This window comes from Sturnira hondurensis, unplaced genomic scaffold (genome assembly GCF_014824575.4).
Source record: "Sturnira hondurensis isolate 20B ecotype Veracruz unplaced genomic scaffold, ASM1482457v3 Scaffold0019216, whole genome shotgun sequence".
NCBI lineage: Eukaryota > Metazoa > Chordata > Mammalia > Chiroptera > Phyllostomidae > Sturnira > Sturnira hondurensis.
In genome coordinates, this window is record NW_028091847.1 from 873,562 (window position 1) to 895,865 (window position 22,304).

The following is a 22,304-nucleotide window of genomic DNA, read 5'->3' on the forward strand; positions in this document are numbered from 1 at the left end:
AGAGGAAAGAATGCTGTGATAAGCCCTCACGCTTCCATAATTCAGCTTCGACAGTTACCAGCTCGTGGCCTATTTGTTGCTTCTTGAACCGCCATCCACTTCTCCGCTCCGTGTGGAGGTCCTGCAGCAAATCCCAAACCCGGTGCCATTTCACAGAGGTGCTGACAAAGAGCTGTGCAGGCTAACCCCGTTCCCTCACTGTAGCCCGTCCCACAGTCCCTGTTCCCCTCCTCAGGTCAGTGCTGCGTCCCCTGCCCTAGCAGCCCACATCACATGGCACTCCAGAGACAGGATGGGAGAGGACCCCAGCATGACCTCTGCCCCCCACCGTGTGTATCTGTCTGTGGCAGTATCATCCAGTGATCTCATCATCATCTTTTGGCATTTGACGTCTTATGAGAAACATCTCTTTCTCCAAAAGGGTCTGGGTGCTCCCGTCATCATCCTCTGAGCCTGTCACTGAGATTCATTCATGTCTGTCCCAAAGTCACACGTTGATAGGGGGATGACAAAAACTACTCGATTTTATATAATATATCAAATCGTGTAAAGGTTAAGGATCCTGGCTCTACTATATCAAACACTCTAAAACAAGTCAAGTTACTAGGTGACCCTAGCCACAGATTAAAAAAATAGAAGAGGTTTGGGGAGACAGAGGGTGGACAAGGTTGGACACAGGCCAGAGTGGGTGGCCACACCTCTCTGCCTTTGAAGGACTGTGTCGTCAGACCTCAGTGCCATCGCTCGTGTGGCCATTGCTAAAGGGCCAGTGGCCAAGATGAAGCTCAGTCCCTTCTGACTTCTGCCCAGAGCAAGAACCGCAGAAGCACTTTGATGCATGTTCTCACATTCGCAGGAAGATCGCGTCTTCTCTTTCCAGAAAGCTGAGGCAGAAGTATGGTGTTCAGCCCAGGCTCATCCAAAAGGATGACGACGTTCAGGCTGTACAAGGACTTTACAAAGGGCAGCAAATGGGCAGAGTAGTCAGTTCACAGAAAGCAATCTGCTGTCCACATTGAACAAGCACAACGGGAGAGAGCCAGCGGGCCAGCTGTGAGTGCGGGCACTCACCCTGGCAAGGCGGTCTTCGCTCGACCTAGAGAGCCTGGAATGTGAAACCAAGTCTTGCCATGTGGGGGAAAAAAGGGGCAAATACAAGAAAGAAAAAAGTAGAAGGTGCAGGAATAAAGTAACCTTTACACAACTTTCATGAGAAAAACTTAAAATGGGGGGACCACCGAGCCTCTAGCCTGTGTGAGCATCCTCATGTTTAAAGGTGAAAAACACCAGCAAGATGATCATGAAGCTGACAACTAAATGGTGCACAAGCCAGAGTTGTGAACCGGCCTGAACCTGGACGACGGAGGCTACATGCGTGCTGTCCTGGTGAAGGGCCTGCTCTTTCCCTGAACAGAGTTAGAAAAAGACTAGTAACCCAGCATGTTTAGAGCATGCCCGCTCCCCACATACTTACTGAGCACTCGCTCCATCCCAGCACTGAGCACCAGGTCAGGCAGTCTCTGTCTGTGGGGAGCTGTGGTCTGAGGGGGGCAGGGTGGCACCTGCACAGGTGGTCCACATACATGGGGCAGGCGCTCTTTTAAAGAAATGCCTGGAATGTTAGGAGAGCACGAAAAGGGCATTTGAGCCGAAACCTTTGGGGTGAGAGAAGGCTTCCTAGGTAAGAAGGTACCTAAACTCAGGTGAAGTGAGGAGAGAGAGCAGCTCACTCCTCAGGGTGGACAAAGGGTGTATGGCCCAGAGGTGAGAGACGACCAGGACAGGGCAGGTTGGGGGTGAGGGGTTAGCAGGAGAGAGGCTGGGGAGTGGCCTGGGTCCCCAGGAAGAGCCTTGTTTGCTGTTAAGATGTGTAGGTACTGTCAAGAAAGGCAGAGGAACTTCGAAGGAACAGCGTGGTCAAGCTGAGGTTTGGGGAGCCCACCCCAGCAGCAGGGTGGGGAAGGAGTCCACAGGGCCAGGGCGGAGCTCATCAGGAGTCACTGGTGCCATCCAGACTGGAGGTGGAGGTTGACCCAGGCCAGCTGGAGCTCTGGTCTCCTCCCCTCATCTTTTTCTCCATTTCTGTTCCCAGCAACAAGCCAATCTGATCCCGGGGTTGAACCTCAGCGCACTTGGCATCTTTTCAACAGGACTGTCCGTGCTGCCTCCACCAGCAGGGCCCCGAGGAGCTCCCCCCGCTCCCCCCTACCACCCCTTCGCTGTAAGTAGCTCAGCATTCAGGGGCTTGCTCTGCTCCGGGCACCTCCAGGCAGCCGCATGGCTCTGCTGGGTCGAATCCGAGCTAGAGCTTTAACTTGGAGGCCGTACTCATAGGTGACTGTAGGCAGAGTCCAACGCTTCTTAGGACTCCTTCCTCATAGAGGGGTTAATGTTATCTAACCCTCCTCCAAATAGGTGCTCTTAGACGTACGTGTGTCTTATCTAGGAGAGAAACAAACCACTAGGAAATTCACTAGCAATAAGCCTGTTTATTGTCCAAAAGGATTTGTTAGCTCAAATAAAATCTTCATGAGTGTTGTTCATTTATTAAAATATTAGGGTGTCTCTTTCCCACCTATGTCTACAGTGTAGGTGCAATATTATACTTTATCATACAATATTATATTTTAATAAGGGGCAGTTTTTAAAAGAAAATAATCCACAGCGTTTGTTTCAAAATACTTAGCACAATGCCTGGTATTTAGTTCTCAATAACCATTTACTGTCTGAATTACAATTAATAACAAGAAATGTGAGTTTTCTACTTGTTGCTCCCATTCATAAGCCAAGTTGGGGTTCAGGGTACTCAACAGCTTTTTTAATTCCAAATTCTCCATACATACAGTTTATTTTTGAAGCAAAACTTTCTTTCTCCCAATGTTTATATTGTTTAAATGGGAAGAACCAGGGTGGTGAACATGGCCCCAGCCACCCCTTTCTTTTGAATTGGGGGTCTCTGGCACAGGCCTTGGCAGAGTGAGGATTCCTAGGAGCATCTGTAGAGAGAGAGGGTGGGACCCCTCTCCTCTTCTGTCACCAAAATGGTGGCCTGAATTGTCACCATGTCCTTAGTCACATGAACTTGTGCATTTCTGCAGTCTTGTTTATATGCAGGCCTTCTGAGTCATTTCTAAATCTTCATATCATTTATGTAGAGTGATATCCATTTTCCCTTAAACTAAAGATAGGGCCCAATATTGAGCTGTGTGTGTGTGTGTGTGTGTGTGTGTGTGTGTGTGTGTGTTAGAAGGAGAGCTTGAGGTGAGTCGGGAGGTTTTTGCGGCTGCCCTAGGAGCTTGATGGCTGTGGGAAGTGCATGTCCCCATATCTTTGCTGTGAGATTTGAGAATGACCGAGCGTGGTACAATTCCATGTTATTGAAACCCACCTCATTTCTTAGCAGAAAGACTGTGTATATTGCCTTAGCTGGTGTGGCTCAGTGGAGTGAGTGCCAGCCTGCCACCAAAGGGTTGCCAGTTTGATTCCCAGTCAGGGCACATGCCTGGGTTGTGGGCCAGGTCCCCAGTAGGGGGTGCTCAAGAGGCAACCACACTCTGATGTTTCTCTCCCTCTCTTTCTCCATCCCTTCCTCTCTCTCTAAAAATAGAAAATCTTTAAAAAAAAAAGACTGCCTTGTAGGTAACATAAAGCCAGGCACCCTCTCCACCCTAACAACACAAATGATGGGGAAAAGGTGTAATAAAACAGACCATTTCTAAAACCAATCATCTAAAATAGGGGTCGTCATCTTTATTTCCCATCTTTTTCTAATGATTTGTAACAGCTGATCACACACTAAGGCTGTTAACCATGTGTCGTGTTGTAAATGTCCAACCAATTATCATTTCACTTTGCTTCATTTGTGGTGTCCTGTGCCATAGTAATTTAAAATAAATATACTTTGAAACAAAAGATTGCATGAAGTAAAATGTCAGTGTTTCCCTTCAGCCTTCCTTCTCAAGTTTCACCCAACAACCCCTCTCCAGAAGCACAGCGCTGTTACATTTGCACGTATATTTAAATGTTTTCTCAGCATACCTACAGTTGTGTTATTGAAAAGTACAAATGGGATCATGTCATGCTCAGTGAGTTACAGGTTATTTCTTTGCTTTTTATGGGCATCTTTCCATGACCTATTTCTCTTTAATAGCTACTTACTATTCCATTGAATGAATTACTCTAGTTTTCTAACCAGCGCACGGTTTTTAGACATTTGGGTTGTGTCCAGCTTTTCTCTGCTACAAAGAGTGTCAAAAGGACTATCTGTGTACATGAGTCTTTGCACAAGTGTGTGACTATATGCGAAAGAAAATTCTTAGATTGGAATGACTACATCAAAGGGTAGATGCGATTTAAATTCTTACAGATTTCCCTTCAACAGAATTCACGCAGAGATTTTAAGAATTAAAGTAGCTACATAAGTGGTATTTCCCTGTATGGGTGAACGTCTTGCCTCTGAGGTCATGCTAAGGAAGGAGCCTTCTTCCATCCTTGCGTTGTCTTACAGTAATGCTCAGTTGCTGATTTGGGGGAATGTTTGCTTATTTTATGTCTGTAACACTAAGGGAATTTACTTTGACTTACACTTTGAGACAGGGATCTGACTATTTCTTTTTCCCCTAAATGGAGAGCCAATTTTCCCGAAATCATTTATGGAGTAAGTCATGATTTTATCGCTCGATTTGAAATGTCAGCTTTGTCATAACACGAAATTCCCACTTCGTGACTCCTGGACTGTCTCCCATCATTTGTCTTGCTCTGCACTGCGATGAATGTAGTTTTATATTCTCTTTGACAGTTTTAACAGTGGGGTTATTTATCTCTCAAAGAATGAGTTGGAAAGATGACTGCCTTTTACCATGCATAGGAAAATTAGAGAATGCGTGGGCATTTACTGCTTCTTGAAGATTTGATAAGACTGTTTGTGAAACATCTGGACCTCTAGCATTAGTAAGCTTTTCAGTTTATTAATAGGTTTTTGACATGGTTTTGTTGATTTATATTTTCCTATGCAACTATTCATTCCATCTGTCTTTATATATATATAGGCATAATGTTGTACAGAGCAGACGACTGCCTTTTAAATCTCCTCACTTGTGGTTATATCTCTTTTACTTCCTGACATTGTACAGGCATGGGCAAAAGTGGGTTTACCGTTGTATGTGAAATGTCGTTATTCTTGTGTTACTTATTGTTATATCATTTACTTGCATTATAACTGTAAACCTACTCTTATCCACTGCTGTATATTTGTGTTTTCTCTCTTTTTTTTCCCTTAATTTGGATTTGCTAGGACTTTTTCCATTTCTTTAAGTTTCTAAGCAGTTACAGGTTTCTTTTTTGTTATCTTGCGGTTGGTTCCTGTGCTCCGTACACAGAGGATGTGAGGGGAACATTCTGACTTTTCTGCCTTGTCCTGCACGGCCAGTCTTTTTAAATCCTGGGCATTTGGAAGGGGGCACCTTCTACCAATGGGCTCGAAGCTGGGTTTACAGCAGCAAAGGCCGGCTTCCAGTTTGTGGCTCGTCAGCTCTACAGAGCGTTTTTTTTCTCTGTCTGACTTAAACGTTCAAAGCAGTTTACTGTCCTGCCACTATGATTACTCTTTTGGCAAATTTATTATTTCTAACAGGTTTGTTTATTAATGTGTTTGGGCATCTTATTCTAGAAATAATCTCGAATTTCAGTCCAAATTAGCTTTTTTCCTTAATGAATACACAATCTCATGCTCCACAGTTATTTAGAATTAACTGTCTACTTTTACTGGTTTCTTTGCTCACTGTAGACAGTTTCTTGCATTACATATCCTTTATTTTTTTTGAGTTATTAGTTTCTGTTTGTTTGGAATGCTCCCTCAAACTTTTTTTTCAGGAATAATACATAAGTAGTATAATTTCTACACCTTTTCATTCTGAAAATGCCTTTCTTTTCCCCTCACTCGTGAGCGAAAGTCCAACTGGGTATTTAGAAATTCTAGGGTCAGAGTTCCTTTAGAATTTTGAAAACATTCCGAATTTGGTTATTCAGGTAAGTGTGCGGCCTGCCTGACTCTCATTCCTTTGTAGGTGAGCTGCTTTTTCCATCTGGAAGAGGTTTGCCTTTTGTGTTATTTCACCTTTACCCTTGGAATTCAGAAATCTGAATGTGAGTCCTTCGATTTGCGGATTTGAGTTTTTCTTTGGCTCAGGAAAATCTCCTGCTTCGGTGATCCGTCTTAGAGTTGCCTCTCCTGGCTCCACTGCACTGTCTCGTTGTGGCGTTCCCACCTCACGGGTAACCTTTTCACTCCCTGCGTGTCTGTAATTCCGTCTTTCTGTTTTGAAGGCATTAATCTTCTCAGGCACCACTTGGCTTTTCCGTGGTGTCTGTTCTGTTTATATGGTGCTGTTGAGTTCTGAGTTCGCTAATCACGTTTTTAATTTCTGAGATCATTCCAGCTCTCCGGTTGGCGTTTTCTCATCGCAGTCCACTCCACTTCTTGAGTCTCACCAGGAAACCAGGTGGACTTTAAGCAGAAATGCTCCCTCTTTCCTGAAGTAATGCACAGGGGGTCATTTGTTTGCTTCGTTCCCCTCTTTCATGCCATTATTCTCTACGTACGTCTAAGGAATTTTAATTTTCCTTTTATGTATTCACATAAACTCAACAGAGCCCTGATAACTAAACATATTAGAGCCTTCTTATAACATGCACCATGGGCCCCGCCCAAGCAGTGAATTGGGGATGTTCCAGGTGAGCAGTAGTGGGTGCGGTGGTTTAAGATCGTGGGCTGCGAAACCAGACAGAGATCCGTGCTCAAACTGTGGCTCTGCCTCCACCAAACCGTGGCTATCTTACCAATTTCTGTCAGCTCTAGAGGTTGTCTTAGGAGAGCACGCAGAGGTGGACAAACGGGAATGTAAGGAGGGACTCTGACAAACTAGGGTAGAACAGTGCACCTTCTGAGCCTTGGAAAGCTCTGCCTATGACCCTGACCTCTCCAGTCATGTCTGCCACCCTTCCCGGGCCCACGTTCGTATCCCCAGTTCCCAGGGTGAGCGCCTGACCCTCGGCCTCTCCACTGCCTCTCCCCTGATTTCTTCGTGACGCAGAATAGCACCTAAGTCATGCATCAGGTGGTCATACGAAACAGCCTGAAACTGAGGACCCAACAGTTCTCCCAGGAGAAGCAGCCCAACTGTTTCTAAACCCCTCTGTAATTTACACAAGTGTGTTTGATACGTGCTCCTCTCCCTGCCCCTCAGCACAGTCAGGCATTGAGGAAAAGCAAACCCCAGTTCCCCCAAACTCAGAATGGGAACTGAACCGCGGATTAGAGTGGCTACTCCCTGGCCGCCTCTCTGTTGGCAGGGTGTGGGGCGCCCCTGGCAGCGGCAACTTCACCGTGGACCCTCCTGTCCCCTTCCCCAATGTCGTAACGCTTTTGAAACACTCAAAGTAGCTTCTCTATCAGAAAACAGCTGGGACCCTCAAATTGAGACCGTGAGCCCGACTGCCATATTGGGGTTGGGGGTTCCACACTGACCCCCCCCTTCCCTAGGACCTTACTTCATCAAATGGCTACAACCTGCTTTCCCATTAAGGAGAACATTTATTGATAGGCGACTTTTCTGACTATTCTGTGTAAGCATGTTTGCAAAGGCCTTTTCCACCCGAGGTTGTAGATGCCCCGCAAGCCTGGGCGAGTGGGAACTAGAAAGTATGCTCTGGTAAGCCCCTTGTTTGGTACAAGTAAGTGCTCATTCATTCAGCCACACAATGCCTGATGATAGATTTTTCCATTCCTGTGACCTTACTGAATGCCATGTAGCATCCTTCGGTGGCATCCCTTGTACTTGAGGTCAAATCCACGTCTGAAGCAGGCCTACAAGGCCCTGCGTGACCTCGCCGAGATCATTCCAGATCATGCCTGCCTCCCGTCACGTCCTGCTGTATGTACTCCTGCTGCTGCTCTGAGGGCCTCCTTTCTTTCTGTTTTTCAAACAGACCAACCCCTTTCCTATCTCTGGACCTCTAAGAACTGTGCTTTGAATGTTCCCTCCCCAGTGCCTTGCACGAAGCCCCACCTCCTCCCACCTCAGAGGCCACTCCTCCGGGAGCCTTCCGAGATCATTCCAGCCAACGCCACCATCCCACCCCTCGTCGCTGCAGCATCCCTTCCTCACGTCGTCCTGTTCAGGGTGTTTTCCACAGCACTTGGCGGCCTCCGCAGTGAACATAAGACCCGAGGTGGCAGAGCGGCCTTCTCTGAGTGGCTCTGTCCCAGCACCTGGAGCAGTGAGTGCTTCACACGTGAGAGGTGCTCCAACACCTTTTGCCTGAATGATGACTGAATGACCCCTCAACAATATTTATAAGATCTAAATATTCTTTTAATCCACTTGTTGGTGAGGCTCAGCAAGGCTGAATAAATTGTTCCAACTTGTAAAGAGTCTGTGATTCAGTGTCAGGTCTTATGAGCCTTCCGACTCGAGAAACCAGCCTGTGTACACAGATGGCAGAGCCTCAGGTAGAACGAGCTCCTGATGGCTGAGTTCAGGGCTCTCTCCACACACTTTTCCAGCTGTGGTAACTCGTGAATACAAAGCAGTAAATATAAACTTGACAGTGTTTATGTTGTTAGTATTTGAACCCAGAAGAGCAGGCACACTGTGGCCTGTGTATTCTTGGCTTCACCTGAGTTTTTGTGAGGAAAAAGCAAATTACTATTCAAAAAAGAATTATTTCTGAGATAAGGGCTGAAGAAAAGGCTGTCCTGGTGGGAAGGGGGCAGAAGTGTCCTTTCCCCAAGGTAGAACTTTGAGCAGAAACCCTGCAGGAATTCTCCGCCCGCCGCCCATGGCCCAGGACAACCCCCAGAACAGGGACCTGCACAGAGATGGGTCCAGAGCAGATGCTCTTCTAGAAAAGCAGGACCTAGTCAGCCAAACCTGGTCCTTTAGCGTCCTTTCAAAAAGGGGAGGTGACCCAGAGAAGGTTGGTCTCGTCGCCCCCTCTTGTGGCCAGGAGGTGCCACTGCATCTTATAAGTCATAATCCGCAAAGGCTCCTGCAGAAATGGGTTTCCTTCCATAAGCCGACACCACCACCACCACCACCACCACCACCCCCCCCCCCGCACCTAGAGCACCCTTGGGAGACACGCCCGACGGTGTTTATATCTCTCTTCCTCCAAGGCCAGTCCACTCTCCAAGCTCAAAATGGGGGACAGTTCCATTTTGTCCCTATGTGCGGTAAAGGCGAAGTTGTGACCCGGAGCTTCGAGTCCGGCTGGGGGGCTGGGGATTCGGGAGGTGGAGGGTACCTGAGGTTTGCTCCGGGGCCGTCAGGCGAGAGCTGGACCCCTCGCTGCCAAGCCCACCCGTGTCTTACCGCCGTAGGGGCGACCTTCCTGGAGGTGGGCCTGCAGGGCGGCCCGAGGGGTCGGCGCTCGGAGCCGGTGACAGGCATGGCAGTGCGTACTTGGCCGTATGTGAAATACCGTTGGCTAGACTTTGGGACTCTGGCCAGTGTCCTGCCTATAAGAATATATAAAATCAGACATAGTCCTGTTTTACAGGACTGCAGTGCGGGTTAGAAGAGTTTTAGACACAAAGTATCTATCACAAACCCTAGTACCAGTAGCTATTCAGTAGGGAAAGCAGCTCCTCCTTAAATGTAGGTTCCGTAATAGCTCTGTTTTCTTCCGTCCACATCAGCCTTCCCGTCCCTGCGCCCCCTTCCCCGCACTCCCACACCATACATTTACTCAGTCTTTTCCTCCCAGCCTCTCTTTGAGTTTCTCTCTTCTCAGTCTCTCCCTTCCCTCCCAAATGCTCTGATGGAGCTCGCTGGTCTGACTGCCCAGGAGCAGGTTGCTTGTTCTGTGCACGTCTCGGGTGTTGCCCTTGCACACTCTGACCCTGCGGGTGTGTGAGTGGGCCTCCGTGCCCGCGTGTGCACTAGCTCCCCGGTAAGTTCCCAGGAGGCCAAAGCAGGGCCCAGCTGGAAGCGCTCAACGTTCGGCGCAGCCCCGTGCATCCGGGGGGGGGAAGGTGGAGCAGGGCGAGAGCGAGGCCAGGTGGCGGTGCGGAGAGCTGTGGTGCGCAGCAGTCTTGCTGCCCCGAATTTGGTGAGCGTCCCCCAGGGCACCGCTGACTGGCGCTTTCTCTCACGCTGCAGACGCACTCCGGATACTTCTCCAGCCTGTATCCCCCTCACCAGTTCGGCCCGTTCCCGCATCACCACTCCGTAAGTGTCCCTCCGTTCGGCCCCATCCTCCCCTTTCGCTCACCTGTAGGGCTGGCGCCACGTCGTCCTGGGCGGACTGACCGGTGAGCGCTCGCTTGTGAGCGCCTATGGGCGCCGGGCCCTGTGGTTCCAGGTCGTGCGGGGATGACTCATTGCAGGCTGTAAGTACACCGGACGGCGCAGCCCCAGTGGGTCCTCGAAGCGCCGGTCTGTTCCAGTCCCGGTCCCGGTCCTGCTGATGCTTACAGTCCTGCAGGTGGCAGGAAACTGGTGCACATGGGTGGTCAGCATGTCGGATGGGGAGCTGTTGTTGGGCTAAAGGCCAGAGTTTTCAAAGGTCTTTGAAGCAGGTGCAGCAAAGAGGGTCCTTCTATTTCTGTGCACCCCTACAGCACAGGCCCCTGTGGCCTCACCCGTGTCCCTCTGGGCTGTGGCCAGGCAGGTTTAGTGGCTGCCTTGTTTTGAATCTGGCACCACTCTAGTGAAAATGTCACTCCTGGCTGCAAGGCAGATGGGCAGCTTCCCATTCCCTCTGACCAAGCGGCTCTGAGCCCCGTGCTCAGGCCCTGTACGTTTCATTGATTTACTGCATGAAGACCAGTGAAACACTTTCCTACGTGACAGAAAACCTGTGAATCGACAACTTTCTGTGTCCAGCCAATGCAGAGAGGCTCAAAGGAGTTTGCGTTTTGATTGTTGTGTCTCGGTTGCTTATGTTCTGGTTCCTTCTTCGAGTTTCCCACCTGCAGATCCCTGGGCAGCAGGGAAACCCAGGCACCGTTTTGGCCATTTTCTGAGTCCTGGGGCCGCCCCACCACGTGGCTCAAAGTAGATGCCAGGTAACTTCCTGGAATGTCTTCTGTCTTGTCTCGCCCTTGCAGTATCCGGAGCAGGAGATCGTGAATCTCTTCATCCCGACCCAGGCTGTGGGGGCGATCATCGGGAAGAAAGGGGCACACATTAAGCAGCTGGCGAGATTCGCGGGGGCCTCCATCAAGGTAAAGCTGCTCTCATCAGCCACCCATCAAGCCCCTTCCACCCCCTGCTCCCCACCCTCGGCTCTTGTTCCTTCCATCGGCCTTCAGGGGGTGGCAGCCCCCATGCCCTCTGGGGGTAATCCCCTCACCAGCTGAAAAATCGGCCTCCAGAACTTTCCTTCTGCTCTCATCTTGACCTCTCTCACTCTTATTTTTAAACAACTGAATTAGAAAACGAATATTCGTAACAGATAAGCCATCCCTTGGGTTGCCATTGTCCTCCCACTGAAAGGGGAGGGATTTCCCCAAACTAAGGGAGTGAGTTTAAGTGGATAATCTCATACTGAGATGGCTGCAGCGCTTTGATGCTTTAAGTGGTCTCGCTTCACAAACCCTGGAACTCTGAAAAAAAGTAGTTGGAATGCAAACCTCTTTGAAAGCGACAGGTGATAAAACCTAGGTAAACAAAGGGCTGGTGATGCCCTGATGGGAAGCCCCAGGCTGCAGAGAGGCTGGGGAAGGAAGGCCCCCTGATTCATGGAAAGGGCTGTGAGCGCAGGCAAGCTGCACTTTCGCATCCACATCCTGCCTCCTCGAGCACACTGTGAAGAATGTCCGAGAAGCTGAAAGGGAAGGATTATTCGCCCCTGGTCCTGCTCCAAGTCCAGCTATCAGCTCTGACTCACGGGCAGAATGCCGAGCACGTCCCAAGCCTCGTGAAACACTTTCGGAAACAGAGTTTCCGTTGTTACGTAAAACAGTTTGCTGCCACGGGACAGCCCGGAATTCTGCACCAGAAGTCGCATGACTTGGAGAGAAAGAAGGCTTACACTTTCTCTCCAAGAAGAGCTGGAATTTCTCCCGAAGCAAGTGTGCTGGAGAAAAAACCAAAAACAAAACATTCTGAGTAATGCAAAGGGAAGATCGCAGTGAGACCGTAAAATAGTTTTATTTAGGTAAATCATTTCCCCATCCAGGCCTCGTTTATCTCTGCAAAGTGGATAGACTGGATGAGAGCCCTCAGGTGTGTGGGGGGGCAGTGGGGGGGTGCGGCGGGGCCTTTGCATCCAGCAGGCTTGTTGCAGGTGAGACCCTGGCCCGAGCCATGCTGGCCCGGCCCCCATGGTGGGACTGGTAAGGTGTGGAAGACACTGGGCTGGCTGCACCCCAAGGGCCTTTCCCAGTGTTCAGTCCTGTGGTCCGAGATGCCACTCAGGAGATAGAATGAGAGGGTTTCAACTGAAAAGGTTTTGAGGGGTCATCTCATCAAATCCTCCCTTTTTCCCCTAAGGGAACATTAGAGAGGTAGAAGGACTCAGCCAAGGCAGGCAGGTGGAGGGCCTGCCTCTCAGGTGCAACTTCTGCTGAGCACCTGTGTTAACTGCGGCAGTAGCTGTCCATTTACCACCGTGCCTGAGGATCCAGGGTTCAGAGGGGTCAGTGATGTAGCCAAGGCCGCAGAGCTAGTGAACATGAATGCCAAGATTGGACCCAGCTGTCCAATTTCTGGTCCTGGGTTTTCCCACTGTGTCAGCCTGGTTGCTATACCAGGCTCATCCCCCACCAATCCTCATGTCCCAGAAGGTCAAGGGGTGGCTGTCACTTTGCTGGTGACCTCTGTGATGGGCAGAGACAGCAGGCCTGGACCAGGAGGATAAGCTGGGCTCTGTAGCCTGGTGGCCTGTAGGATGTCTGCTATGCTGAGCTAACAGCCTGCTCCTTCCTCAGCCTCTGCCTCTGGCCGGAGCAGTAAGGAAGAGGAGAGAAGCCAAGTGTATGTGAGAGAAGATTCCTGCTTTTTAAAATCAACCTAGTTCTTGCTAGTTTCCCTTCATTCCAACAGGCTTCTGAAAGCATCTGTCTCTGCAGCCAGGGCTCACTCCAGGGAACCCCGAGTGGCTGCCTCTCCAGGCTTCCGAGGCCACAGCCAATGGCATGTTTGATGCCGAGAGGCAGGGAGACAGCTTTCTAATTAACTAACACGTGGGAAGGGGGTGGAGCCGAGGCTGCAAGGTGCTCCCTAAGAGATGCTGTGGTTACAGGCAGACAGAGCTCCCATGGCTCCCTGTGCTGCACCGCAGCTGGTCCACAGGCTCCGGGACCCCACACACGGTTCTGTCGGCACTGCCAGCCAGGGGTGCCCGGTGCCTGGCCTTGCTGCAGCCCTGCAGTCCTGGCAGTCGCCTCACCTCTTGGGTGCCATCTGCTTCAGTCCTAAAACGGGTCTGCGTTCCTGGCCCTGGGGGGTGGGGGGTAGGTTGCCTGTGGAGTGCCGCTGTGAAACTAGAGTCACGTGCCATGCTCAGACCTCCCGTCTGGGCTGGTGGATGCTGGACCTTTGAGAGACGAGGGGGGTTTCTCAAAGCATCTGACCCAGGCAGCTGTGAGCTACCGGGAAGTAGACAGGACGGCAGAACTGATTGGGTCAACGTGAATCGAGAATTAGCCGTTCATCCGGGCTCCTAGCCTCACCTGCTCCAGCTCCCGGCCACGGGCAGCTGGCCACCCTGGGAGCTGAGAGTTAGAACTCAGTTGCCTTTCCTGTGAGCTGTCTCCAAGTTAAGGCCTCTGGACTGAGCCTTCCTACCCCCTGGGCCCCGGGTCAGTTGGCACAGTCTGTACCCCCCTTTTCCTAGAGCTTTTGACTCTCTTGGTGGAAGGCAGCCAGTCCCTGCTGGTGCTCGGGGCAGGGACAGGCAGTAACTGCTGACCTGCCGCCAACGCTCCCTGGGCAGCCAAACTCCAAAAATGGGCCCCGCACTACGGTCACGACTTCCCGAGCCCCAGAGTGGAGGCAGCAGGGGTCAGACGAAGCAAAGGCAGAGCCAGGTGGTCCCTTGCTAGCGCGTGCGCCAGCCACCTGGATGAGAGAGGGTCCACGGGGGCTGGGGCACAGCCTTGCAGCAGCATTGTCCTTTCCCATGACCTGCAGATCGCCCCAGCGGAAGGCCCAGACGTCAGCGAAAGGATGGTCATCATCACCGGGCCCCCCGAAGCCCAGTTCAAGGTCAGTGCCAAAGGCTACCTGAGCCCTGCAGGCCATAGCACAGGGCAGCCTGTTTGGGGGAACAGAGGGCCGTTCAGCAGGCAGCAGCCACGTCAGAGGCACGTTCAAGGCCCGTCTTTGCTACTTGCTAGTCTCGGACTCCCCCTGGCCTGCCCACTCCAGGCTGTTCCCTCCACTTGGAGCCCTCCTTCCCTCTCTCCCTGGGGCGAGCAGGTTGTCTGCCGGCACCCAGTTCGAGCAGCGCCGTCTCTGGACTGGTGCTGACCCCTCAGCTGTGCTTGTGAGGAAGGATGTTTCAGGCCCGTTTAGTCACATCTGCCCTCCCAGCTGCAAGGGGGGGGTGGGCGCACTGGGTTTTTGTTTGGTTGGGTTTTTTTGCCCTTTTCTCTCCCCAAGGAAAACTATGACTTGAGTTTTCTAATAGTCAGAAATATTTATGAAAGGATAATCCTCATCATTAAAAATATTTAAAATTTGAGAAGCTAAAACTAACACATGTGGAACTGCTCCAGAACAATAACCCGCAAATAGACTATCCCGCAGCCATAGAGAGGAACGAAACCCCGATACTCAGTACGGCGTGGGCGAGCCAGAACAGGCCACACTGAGAGGAGGCAGGCAGAAAAGGCCACGGACTGGATGGTTCCACATATGTGGAATGTCCAGGACAGGCAAGCCCAGGCCGACAAAAGCAGAGCAGTGCTTGCCAGGGGGTGGGGGCCTGGAGGGGCCGGGACTCAACTGACCATAGTGGTTTTTGTTGGGGAGGGGGATGGCAATGTCCTGGAGAGCTGTGATGGTTGTACAATGAAGTGAATATACCAAAAAACACTGAGGCGTACTCTTAAAAATGGTGAATTTTAGGTAATTTAAATGACAACTCGTTTTTTAAGTTTTTAGGGTTTTGTTTTGTTTTTAAGAACAATAACCCCCTGGCTACACTGGCTTTGCAGTTAGACGTTAAGCAGCAAGATCAGGTTCATTGAATCCCATCCCCGCCACTCTCACCACAGTCCCTCAGTACCCAGGCCTGAGCATACCGCGGTGGGAGGAAGTAAGTTAAGGATTCCCCGAGTGAATTTGTTCGTGCAGGCGTTTGTAGGTGCTAGGGCTGCAGAAATGACACACGGTTCTGCCCCTCACCACCCCTGACATAGAGCTGCCTGGAGGTGTGAGTGTGCGCAAACCATGGAGACACGCGGCCACTCGTGCACACCTTGCACGATGTGGCCGGAGCGGCGCTGCCAGGCCCGTGCCTGAGCTGAAGCGGGGTGCACGGCCCCCCCGACCCTGCCCGAGTGAGTCTGGGGCTCGGGCGTGCCGTTGCTGGGCTCACAGTTCCAGCAGCAGCACTGCTGATGCGGGTGGTAGGCAGCTGTGAGGTTCATCAGTCCCATCTTACTCTCAGGCCCAGGGGCGGATCTTTGGGAAACTGAAAGAAGAAAACTTCTTTAACCCCAAAGAAGAGGTGAAGCTGGAGGCCCACATCAGAGTGCCCTCTTCCACAGCTGGCCGGGTGATCGGCAAGGGCGGCAAAACCGTAAGTGCACTCTGAGCTGGTTTGTCTGCGGACTGATGCCCTGCCTGGCAGGACTGCTCCCGGGCCCCCACGGGCGGCCCTTCAAGAACACAAATATAATTAGCAGCACTCCAGAGCCGAGGGCCCCAATCCATGTTGCTACCTGGAGCCCGGCGTGTGTGCCCGAAACACCGGGGGCCTGCAGCCCGTTCAGCTCATGCTGGGGAGCGGTCTCCACTCCCTGAACACGGGGAGGCTGCCTCCTGCTGCTTTATATCCACACAAAGCCCCAGGGAACTGACCCGAGTGGAGTCCCACCCAGAGTGGCACCCTCTTGGCAGACCACCGTCTTCACTGACTCGCGGGCTCCGGGCCCCGCCACGTCTGGTGCCCTCCCCCTGCTCCTCAGATCCTCCCGACGGCTGCCCCGAGGCCTGGACACCCTCCTGCAGCCCCGGCCTTCCCGTTGTTTCCACACTCGGCCACCTGCTGCCACGGAGCTAGTTCAGCAGCAGCGTGGCGGGCGAGAAGGAGACAGTTTTTAACAAAATAATCGAGGTTTTTAACCCGAAGGGGGCCATACCACAGGGTAATTTGAAAAGCACCGGAGAATGAGCTCTTCAGCCTTTTGAAATAAGCCGCCCATCAGACCCAGGTGGGCAGGTGGCCGTGTTAGCAGGCAGGAATTTGGGAGCTCTCTGTGGTCCTACGTGTGTGTGTGCGTGTGTGTGTGTGTGCATGTGCACACATGCCCCATTTTCTTTTTACATAAAAACCCTTAGAGGAATCAAAGCCAACTTCTAGATACAGTGAGATGCCTTTATGCAAAGGAATCAAACTGCTTGGTGTGCACGTTAGTCCCTCTATCCAGGAATACCGCCCACATCCACCTGCACACACCCCGAGCTCTAGGCAAGTTGAAAGCAGATAAGACCACAGGAAGTAGAATCCTGAGTCCTTTAGTGTCCAGAGACTGTCAGCTGTCCCCCCTATGTGCACGTGCTGAGCACTGGGACAGGGCGAGGAGCCGAGGCACAGGCCCTCGGGAGGTGTAGTCCCAGGGAGGCAGGGGTGGAGTGCCCGAGTGCCGGAGAGGGGGTTTAGATGAGGCAAGATCAGCGTGAGCAGGGGACTTCACAAAGAGGTGGACCAGGAACCAGGAGTGGCAGGGAGAGATACCATAACCCGGGGGTGGGGGCAGCGTAAGCAAGACTCAGAGGCCGGAATGCAAATGAAGATCAGGGAAGAGAGCAGAGCATCCTTCTAAATGAAAGTTCACTGTGTTGACTCAGGGGTGACACCCGGAAGAGAATGTCCAGTCGAAGTTTCCATCCCTGAGTGACTGGGCAGCCGGGGTCACTGTGAGCATGTGCGGGAACCACAGTGCGGCATCTCCAGACTGAGGGTTCAGCCCCAGAAGCAGCTCTGTGGACTCAGGGGCTGGACTCCGTCTCCCTGTCATGGGGCCTCCTGTGGTCCAAACGAGCATGGCCCCGTGTGACCAGGGCAGGGGTGGGCCAGCTTGAAGCACAGGTGAGCCGCTTCCAGCCTCCTTGACCTCCACCACTCCCGGCTCCCGCTTCCTCCTGAGCACCCCGTTCTCCCTTCATAGGTGAATGAACTGCAGAACTTAACCAGTGCAGAAGTCATCGTGCCTCGTGACCAAACGCCGGATGAAAATGAGGAAGTGATCGTCAGAATCATCGGGCATTTCTTTGCTAGCCAGGTACCTGCACCATGAGGGTCTGGTGTTCGTTTCTGCTCTGTCGGTGGCCTGTTGGCAGCCACAGCCCCTGCACATACCCCGCCCCCCACCCCCCACGGGTAGAACCTCTCCCTGGCTCTTCAGGCACAGCCTGCAGGGCAGGGGAGATTGTTCCACGCCTACTCCGCACTGCTGGCCCCAGGCACGCTAGAGGCGCTGGAAGAGGAGTATAGAACTTTGGAGTCAAGGCCAGCACACGTCAAGCCCCTGAAATGCTCTGGTGTGAGATCTTGGCTCCCTCACCCTCCTACTCAGGTTTCCGTCACAGCCTTGCTTTGCTGGGAGCCACACACCAGCAAGGCCAGCAAGGGCTCACCCTTGGGGCTCCCCAGCTGGTCCCCGAGAACCAGCCTGGGTCCCGAAATCTCCCTTCAGCATCAGTGCTGTCACAGGAGACCCTTGTGTCCCTTAGCTCTCATCCTCCTTCTCACTCTGACACCGCCCTGCCCCCCCGCCCCCCCCAATCAGGACACAGCTGCTTGTCTTCCTTCTGAACGGCCGGTGGCTCGGTGGCTCCGCACCCTGTGGCCTGGTGCTTTTCTGTGCGTTTTGATGGTTGGGTTTTGGGATAGAGCACTCTTGGTCCTTGCCTCAAGCCAGTGAAGGCAGGCTAAGCTAAGCTTACACCGAAGGTCCCTCTGAGCTGTTGGCTTGCCTTCCCCAGCCTGTGCCTCTGCTGGGAGGCCTGACTATCTTGGAGAAGCCGCTCCCTGTGGTGTGTCTGAGCCACCAGGTCCCTGCAGTTGCATGTGCAGGGGTCTCTCTGCTGTGGGAACACTGGGCTGGGGTGACGGGTCAAGCTTGGGTTCACCTGTTTTCTTCAGTTGTTCGGAGTGGGGTGTGTGCTGCAGCTTATCACTGCGCCCCCATCTCACTTACTGTCATAATCCTAACATTCTCCCCCGTCACTTGAGACACACAGGCGCGCAGCATGGAGCATCCCGGTCACTGGTTCCTACTCCTGCTCCCTGGCCTGTCCAGCAATTCACTGGAAGTTTTGGGGGCTCAACCCCCTAATCCTTAACCAGCAGCCTTGGGGTTGGGGAGAGGAACTCTGCCACAGTACTTCCAGGCAGAACAGGCCCCCATGGAAGGGGTTCAGTGGGTGGGTGTGACGCTTTGCTGAGCCTACCACCTCCTTTCCCCAAGCCCCACCCCCCACCGCTTATCCTCAGAACTGGGTTCCTTTTTCTCCCCTGTCACCTCCGCCCCCTTGCTGCAGACTGCACAGCGCAAGATCAGGGAAATCGTGCAACAGGTGAAGCAGCAGGAGCAGAAATATCCTCAGGGAGTCGCCTCACAGCGCAGCAAGTGAGGCTCCCACAGGCACCAGCACAACCACGGATGAATGTAGCCCTTCCAACACCTGACGGAACGAGACCAAACACAGCCACCACATTGGGAGCAAACCAAAGACCATCCTGAGGAACGAGAAGTCTGCGGGGGCGCCGGGGACTCCGCAGAGGCCCTGAGACTCCCAGGGGCCGGGAGGGGGGCGGGAGGGAGGCGGAGGTTGGCGGGGCCATCGGCCAGCCTCCTGCTGCCCCCCAGGGCCTCTGCAGGCTTCCCAGCCATCCACTTCACCATCCACTCGGATCTCTCCTTAACCCCCACCACGCTATCCCTTTTAGTTGAACTAACATAGGTGAATGTGTTCAAAGCAAAGCAAAATTCACACCCTTTTCTTTTTCTGTGGGAAATTGTCTCTGTACATGTGTGTACATATTAGAAGGCGAAAGATGTTAAGCTACGTGGCCTGTGGGTTACACAGGGTGCCTGCAGCGTTAATATATTTTAGAAATAATATATCAAATAACTCAACTAACTCCAATTTTTAATCAAGTATTAATTTCTTTTTTCTTTGTAAAGAGAAAGCAGGCTTTTCTAGACTTTAAAGAATAAAGTCATTCTTTGGGAGGTCCAGTGGGTTAGTGAGGAGCTCCGAGACCGCCCACACACAAAATTCACCCAGAGGGCAGTCTCGGCAGAAAGCCGCTCCCCGCAGTTCTGGGTCACCTGTGTATGTCAACGGAAGGGATACCGTCGCTCTGAAGGGGAGACTCCGTCTCTCCTCATCCCTGTCTAGCTCACACGGCCATTTCTCTTTGCTTCACAGGTTTCGAACTGGTTTTTGCATACTGCTATATAATTCTCTGTCTCTCTCTCTGTTTCTCTCTCCCGTGTCCTTTCTCCCCACCCCTCCCCGCCCATTCTTTTAAATTCCCGCATCCCCTCTGTCTCAGTTCCACTCTGTCTGCACCCCCTACCCCCAGGCAAAGCAGTGCTCTGAGTATCACATCGCACAAAAGGAACAAAAGCGAAACACACAAACCAGCCTCAACAACTCACACTTGGTTACTCAAAAGAACAAGAGTCAATGGTACTTGTCCTAGCATTTTGGAAGAGGAAAACAGGAACCCGTCAAACAAACCAAACAAAAATTCTGCAAAGAAGGAGTATATTTTGTCTTTTTACATTTTGGTGTATAAGCCATCAATTTTCAGCAAAATGATTTCTTTCTTTAAAAAAAAAACATGGAAGAAAATAGCAATTTACATGAGGTCGTTGGCCCAGGGCGTTAAATTGACAGATTTTTTTAACGAGAAAAACACACAAAAAAAAGCTACCTCAGGTGTTTTTTACCTCAGCACCTTGCTCTTGTGTTTCCCTTAGAGATTTTGTAAAACTAATAGTTGGAGCATTTTTTTATTTTTTTAATAAAAATGAGTTGGAGAAAAAAATAAGACACCAGCTGCCAGCCCGGAGAAGGTGCCAGTCCAAGTGTGGGACAGCTGTTCCGATCGATTGTCTCCCGCTAGCCAAGAGCCTCCATGGCCTTCTTTTGGACAAACATTGAAAATGGGTAGTAAAAACAAAAAAAGCCAACAAAGAAACACAGAGAGAGAAAATGTCGGAGATGTCCTGGATTTCAATAGGGTGCGCGCCATTGGGCTTTCTGCGCTGAAGGCTGAACAAGGACTGGTTTCTGTGAACAAGCCGTTTGACCACCAGACTGCAATGCCCGTTTCCTCTACTGCAAACAGTGTTCTGTGACAAAAACAAAAACAAACAAAAAAAAATATATCCAGCTAACAAGATCCTGGTGTCCTGGTGTCTTATTTTTAACAAGCCTTGCCCGCGCCCCCCCAAAGCATCAGCTGAACTCTGAGGGACTTGGGGACGGGGCGGCATACGGTCAGGGCTGGGAAGCTCCTCTGAGGAGGCGGGCGTCTCCTCGAAAGTCTATGGGAGAAGCTAAGCATGGTCCCCAGAATGGTAGCAGCATTATCACCTGGGAACTTCTTAGAAATGCAGATCCCTGGGGGTCCACCCTGAGTCAGATTCTGGGGGTGGGCCCCAGCGGTTTGTTTCAGCCAGCCCTCCAGACGACTTCCTGTCACGCTCAAGTGTGAGAACCACAGAACCGGAGGCATGGATTGGCTGTGGATCAAGCTAGGTAAGACCAGCCCCTGTTGTAAATGAACTTGAAGCCTGGCTAGGGAAAGAGTTTACATCTTTATGAGAGAAAGGGGGAGGATGATATGCCCGTCAACTCAGGGGAAGAGGTACTGGGCCTCCCCAGAAGCCCAGCTGAAAGCTTTCCAGGAGATCTGAGAAGGCCGGGGGGATGGTGCTGCCCTCCCGCAGCCCCGTGTGCACAGACCGGTGGGGCCTAGTGGAGCCGGCCGCCGAAGTCCAAGCGGTCTCAGCAGTGAAGAGCTGGTGCTTGGCTGCCAGAGGCGGTCAGTCAGCTGTTGGGAGCGACCATCGTAGCCCAGCAGGGCCAGATGGAGGGGAACTGATGGGTTCCACAGCAGCCCTCTTCCCCTTCTGACAAACTCTGAGGGCTCCCAATCGCTTAAAACTTGTTCCTTACCTACATCTCATCCCTACTCCTGATTTTCCCGTCATTTTCAATTTCGGTGCTGCGCTTTTACTTCCAAGTGTGCTAGTGTGTCAGTGCCAGCTGTTCGCCTCCCTGCTGTGGTTGGCATGAATGTGGGCAGGGACATCCTGTCCCTTCACATGACCATTAGAAAGCCAGGTACCTATGGCTCCATCTTCTCTGCTAGAGGGCTTGGGCCCACGGCCCTCAGGAGAAACGCACCACAGGCTGACCACCCAAGAGAAGCCATGGGGTTCCAGACCACCGGGGTTGTTACTGAAAACTGCTCCCTGGTTGAGGTGCCCATATCAGCTGAACAGCAGAAAAACAGCACATATTTCAAGGAAGGGCTTTAAATAGAGGCCGAAGGGCTTGGTCATGAGTCTGTCGAGATGAGGAATCAAGGTGGGAAAGAAGATGGAAACCACCAAAAATGCACCCTCTTGGCTCTACTGCTCAGGTTTTCTTCCTTGGCCTTTATTCCAGGTGGCAAAATTTGAGGTTTAAACTCTAGCACCTAAACTGCCCACTTCCAAAATCCTTGACCCTGAACATAGGAGAAAGGTGAGGAGGAGGTCTAACGTGACCTCTGGCCCATCGTGGTACCAAGCATCCAGTTGTCCTGGGGTTGCAGTGGGAGAAGGGGGCTGCACAGAGAGGCAGAAGACAGGAAGACGACCATCTGGCCTTGTTCCTAAACAAAGAAAAGCACCCTTTTTCTTTCTTAAAAAAAAAAAAGACTTTATTTTTAGAGAGAGGGGAAGAGAGGGAGAAAGAAAAGGAGAGAATCATCAATTGGGACTGGGGACCAAACCTGCCACCCAGGCGTGTGTGCCCTGACCTGAAATCGACCCAGTGTCCCTTTGCTGAGCCTCACCAGTTAGGGCTCACAGCCTGTTCTCTGAGACCCCACAGGCTAGA

The 22,304-nt window shown here is 51.8% G+C and overlaps 1 protein-coding gene across 15 annotated transcripts in view; it reads left to right on the forward strand.

The window, feature by feature from the left end:
• The window catches only part of IGF2BP2 (insulin like growth factor 2 mRNA binding protein 2), a 154,079-nt gene extending 133,079 nt beyond the window's left edge, over window positions 1–21,000 (forward strand). For 4 of the 15 annotated variants that reach the window (XM_037027543.1, XM_037027545.1, XM_037027547.1 and 1 more), the window contains 7 exons: window positions 2,093–2,221; window positions 10,161–10,229; window positions 11,111–11,227; window positions 14,139–14,213; window positions 15,622–15,753; window positions 17,345–17,458; window positions 18,720–20,593. In XM_037027543.1, the coding sequence (XP_036883438.1) occupies window positions 2,093–2,221; window positions 10,161–10,229; window positions 11,111–11,227; window positions 14,139–14,213; window positions 15,622–15,753; window positions 17,345–17,458; window positions 18,720–18,812 (729 nt within the window). In that variant the 3' untranslated portion in view covers window positions 18,813–20,593. Of the gene's footprint in view, window positions 1–2,092; window positions 2,222–10,160; window positions 10,230–11,110; window positions 11,228–14,138; window positions 14,214–15,621; window positions 15,754–17,344; window positions 17,459–18,719; window positions 20,594–20,858 lie in introns of those variants that run through there. The other 11 variants (XM_037027554.1, XM_037027557.1, XM_037027550.1 and 8 more) reach the window with 10 other exon arrangements.
• Window positions 21,001–22,304: the final 1,304 nt, after the last annotated feature.